General features: G+C 35.0%; 1 protein-coding gene across 2 annotated transcripts in view; it reads right to left on the bottom strand.

Moving 5' to 3' along the window:
• LOC108903830 (protein enabled) overlaps positions 1-4,518 on the bottom strand; it is a 29,726-nt gene that overhangs the window by 7,457 nt on the left and 17,751 nt on the right. Inside the window, exon 1 of one of the 2 annotated variants that reach the window (XM_018706138.2) lies at positions 3,225-3,599. The exons of the other annotated variant lie outside the window; for it this stretch is intronic. Coding sequence (XP_018561654.1) covers positions 3,225-3,355 — 131 coding nt within the window. The 5' untranslated portion in view covers positions 3,356-3,599. Of the gene's footprint in view, positions 1-3,224; positions 3,600-4,518 lie in introns of those variants that run through there. 2 annotated transcript variants of the gene reach the window in all.

Below are 4,518 nucleotides of genomic sequence, written 5' to 3'. Positions count from 1 at the left end.
GAGTCACTTTTCGCTAAAATTGATGGTTTTCCCAGCAAAGTGAAAAAACTGTTTTCCTCACTTATTTGTTTAAATAGAAAAGTTAGCTAATAAAAGTTTTTGACTCACGAGACGAGAGATGTCTTGTATTATGTTCTTTTAGACAATTTTACAATAATCTCGCGGATAGGACTTTTTTCGAGCAAAAATTTAATTTGCTTGGTCTAATGCCGATAGCTTAGCCTGTCGAAAACCCTTTCTGTTACCGGATGTCTAAACACATGCATATTAGGAAGTCCGATTACAGGACGACTATCTACTTCCTTCTATTTATCTCGCCAGCCATAAAACCGCATTGCGATTCGTTCACGGAAACGGTGCCGCTGATTTACATACACTTTTAATAGCTGACCAATATATTTTTTTCAAGACAAATAAAGACCAATGCTCTACCGAAGAAATACAAGATTATATTGGTTATAAAACTTGTCCGTGTGTACGGTTCTAATCTTGTTTTTTTGCGCTAACCGTAGTAGACAGGTCCATCTTACATTATTTCAACTATCGATCAACCGAAAACAAAGCAATCCGCGTAAAACCGCGTTCCAATCAATAAAATTCCACCCTCCATTTATATTGATGCATATGAAATTCCGATGGCGTCGCATAAATTGATAAATTGGGATTTCAAGGCACACGCAGCGTTAACAACAATAAACGGCATTGTTCCAGCAGATATCTCAAAATGTGACACATAGTCGAACAGGAATGTCGTGCAGTCCTTATCGCGTCACCGATGCTCCGTAAGACAGACAAAAGAACAACGACGACAAGGAGAAAGTTAAAGCTGTCACCGATAAGACAACGATAAGAGGATGATAATATGTAGGTGAGCGACTTCAGTAGAAAACTATGTTTCGCATTTCGACAAAGAAATTCCACATAATAAATGTTACGACAAGGATGGTTTTGATATTTCGTTACATTAATAACCATTAGGTACTGTTTCGCATGAAGTCAAAACAGTATATTCGGGCAATGCTCAAAAAAAAAACTCATTTTCGCATTGCTGATACAGTTTTCCCATATGTCAAGACGAAGCAATGAATTCAACGTACATGTACGTAGACAATTACATAAAAAAAATATTTTTTTTTGTTACGACCTACGCAAAACAAAGAAAGCCTTGGCTTGCTTATTGAATGACTGTAACGAATACCTCATACTGAGGTCGCTGTTGCAACTTTGGTGCAATATGAGCAAGAAAAGCAACTGTTAATTAGACATGCATTATTTTTTGTAATACCTACAAAATAGAACGAATTTTAAACAACTTAAATAGTAATTCAATAATTTTAATTTTTCTACATCTACAATTTTTTCGAACGTTGATAGAAACTACACTACAAACTGGGGTGTTTCTATTAAAAATATGACATAACGATAACCAACATAATTTGTATATTCCCCATACTATACATGTATACGGTGTTTTATAGGGACAAGTCCAATAACCATTTAAATTATTTGTTTTAATAAAACCAAGGCTCTTTCAATTTAGAACCACTAAAATTAGGTATTAATATTCAGTTGTAAAACATCATAAAATACTATTTTAATGCAAATAATTACGGAAGACTAGCCACACTTGCAATGGGGATAAAATCAAAAGATTCGGAATTTAGGAAACCACAGTTTGAATTAATTTTTATGATACTATTTGTACCTTTTGAAGTACGTTATAGTAATATAGTCCATTAGTCCAATCCAGACGCAGACAGATTAGAGAAACTACCCAATATAATAAGGATTACTATTCTGTAGGAGCTAAGGTAGATAAAATAATTAAAATCCAATTTAATTTTACCTGTAGCTTATGGCACACAGAAATATATTTCCTATTCTGTGTAGAGGAAAGACAAGTTATTATACATAGTTTTTCCAAAATTTGATGCCAAACTAAGATAAGACAGACCAGGAAAATAAGCTGGAAAATGACCATTTCGCGAATTTTTGTTTCGGCAAACTGAATTTATCACTATAGATGCTAAATATTATGTACAATAACATATTAGTTTTCACGGTCATAAAAATGGGGGGAAGATTGTTTACAGGGTGGTTAATTGTATAATTTTTACGTAAATTCACCTTTTTCGCTTATAACTTTTTTCCGTTCATTTCCACGAGAAAACAATAAAGTACTTTTGTTTCGTCTTCAAAAGACCCACAAAACTAGCCCTCGAGCGTCAAGAAATATTGATTAGATCAAAAGTTATAAACAGAAAAAGTGTATTTATGACTTTTGAATTAAACATTTATAAACTGCGTTATTATTACCAGAACGTTTTGGCATCGCATCCTCTCATTCCTTATCACTGTCTAATTAGACCAAGCAAATTAAATCTTTACAGTCTCATTTTGTAGATAATTTTACTCCCTATAAGCTGTCTGAGAGTCGCTTTTCGCTAAAATTGATGGTTTTCCCTGCAAAGTGAAAAAACTGTTTTCCTCACTTATTTGTTTAAATAGAAAAGTTAGCTAATAAAAGTTTTTGACTCACGAGACGAGAGATGTCTTGTATTATGTTCCTTTAGACAATTTTACAATAATCTAGCGGGTAGGACTTTTTTCGAGTAAAAATTTAATTTGCTTGGTCTAATGGTATTGAAACGGCATCAAAGAACACAAAAAGGGTTGAATAAATATCGGTCCTGCATCGGTTTTGGGATTAAACATTTTTATGCACAGAAGTCGGTACAGAATGACCTACATTTTTTTTTATTGAAGACTTTTGATTGGGGCAAAATATTTAAGAAGAAATTACATCGTCCAACAGAGAATCAAGTCTATTAACATTTCTAGCAATTTGGAAAGCGTGTTTCGAAAAGTTATAAAATAAAATTTTGCACAATCATTTTGAGGAAATTTTCTTAATAAAATTTTGTCGTATCTGATTATCCGATACAGAAATGGCATTTTACTGGAAAAAAAATCAAATTTGTGTGGGCAAGCCATACGCTTTATACGCAAAAAAAAGTAATGGACATAAAAGAGTTTTCTACACATTCCAAAATCAGCATAAAAACTATTATTACAGAAATACTCGGGCAAATCAAAAAAATAATCATAATTATTCATTTAAACCGATCACGCAGCACTGTTTGTTCCCAAAAAAACATTCCGCGGATGCCCAACACAACCGATTTAAAGAAAAAACATCCGCAATCAATCAATCTGTCACTAACCATGCCCAATAGTCCTCCCATTCCTTCTTCGCAGCCACCGCAGAAACCGGAGCGCTGTCCCTCCTTCTCAAGGCTACGTTGAACTCTTCCTCGATCTCGAAGTAGATGTCCTCCGCGTCCAAGAAGTCCATGGCTGCGGATGCGGAAGGAGAAGTCACAGAACGGCCCTGCACTAGCTCAGTCACTCACTCACTTACTCACGCCGACCCTCCGTTGTCTGGAGGAAATTGCACGATCAACCATCTCGGCGGGCCAATAAAAAACAAAACGGCTCCGAAATTAATGCAAACCAGGAAGCGGTCTAGCGCGGTCCGGTATTTATATAGAGCGGACGGTGGAAGTGACCGCAGACGGAAGATAAACCGAATATGTGTCACCACGAAGTCGAGTCAAGGAAATGACCGCCGTCGGTCGGTTAGGAATCGATATTGGGGGAAAGAATATCGCCCCCCACGTGCAAGTCGAGCATATCCGGCAGGGGCGTGCCTTGGATTTTTATTTTCAGCTACTGGGGGGGCTATCTCTGAGGAGCCCGTGCACGATATCCCAAATAAACCGGAATAAATTCTTGTATAAAAAATGGAATGTATAGTAATTACTGACGTAATTGTAATTTTTAATGGATAATGTATTAAGCAAAAAACATCTGCCGATACGCCGCACTATAATTTATTTAGACTTAGGTATGGACAAAATTAAGTAGCGCCTCGTAGAAAAAAGATAAAAAATTATAAAAAAGAGCCTTTTAAAGCTTAAGGAGAACAGATTAAGGGATAAAATAATCACATTTCACCAGCACCCCATTTACACCCTCAAAATTGAGCCTCAATATTATACTTTTGGAAAAAAAATTACATTTTTTCTCTCGTTTGAAAAAAATGTTTTTTCAAATGTTAGAAAACATTATTTTATAGTTTTTGAGATGAGGAATAAGAATCCATTGTTTAAATTGAGCTAAAAAAATTTTAGAACCCTTAAATTTACGAATATTTCATTTTATGATGTTTTTAGCTCAGATTTCCGCTCTTATGCATCGATATGCTTGAAATTTGAACAGTAGGTGGGGAATAGCTCAAGAAACAAAATACAGCCTATGCTGATATATATTTTTACCCTGGGGGTGGTTTCTACCCCTTTGAAGGGGTTGAAAATAAATTGTCAAAATAATCCCTGGAATCGATAGAGCAACTAATTTCAAGCAAAAAATGTCCCATACAATTTCTTTGATAAACCAATACTTTTTGAGTTATTTGCGATTGAAAACTCAATTTTCCAAATGAAAATTCATTTTTTC

The sequence above is a fragment of the Anoplophora glabripennis genome, unplaced genomic scaffold, assembly GCF_000390285.2.
Source record: "Anoplophora glabripennis isolate ALB-LARVAE unplaced genomic scaffold, Agla_2.0 scaffold134, whole genome shotgun sequence".
NCBI classification, from domain to species: domain Eukaryota; kingdom Metazoa; phylum Arthropoda; class Insecta; order Coleoptera; family Cerambycidae; genus Anoplophora; species Anoplophora glabripennis.
Note: the sequence above shows the minus strand (reverse complement) of the source record. Positions and strands in the feature narration are given on the sequence as shown.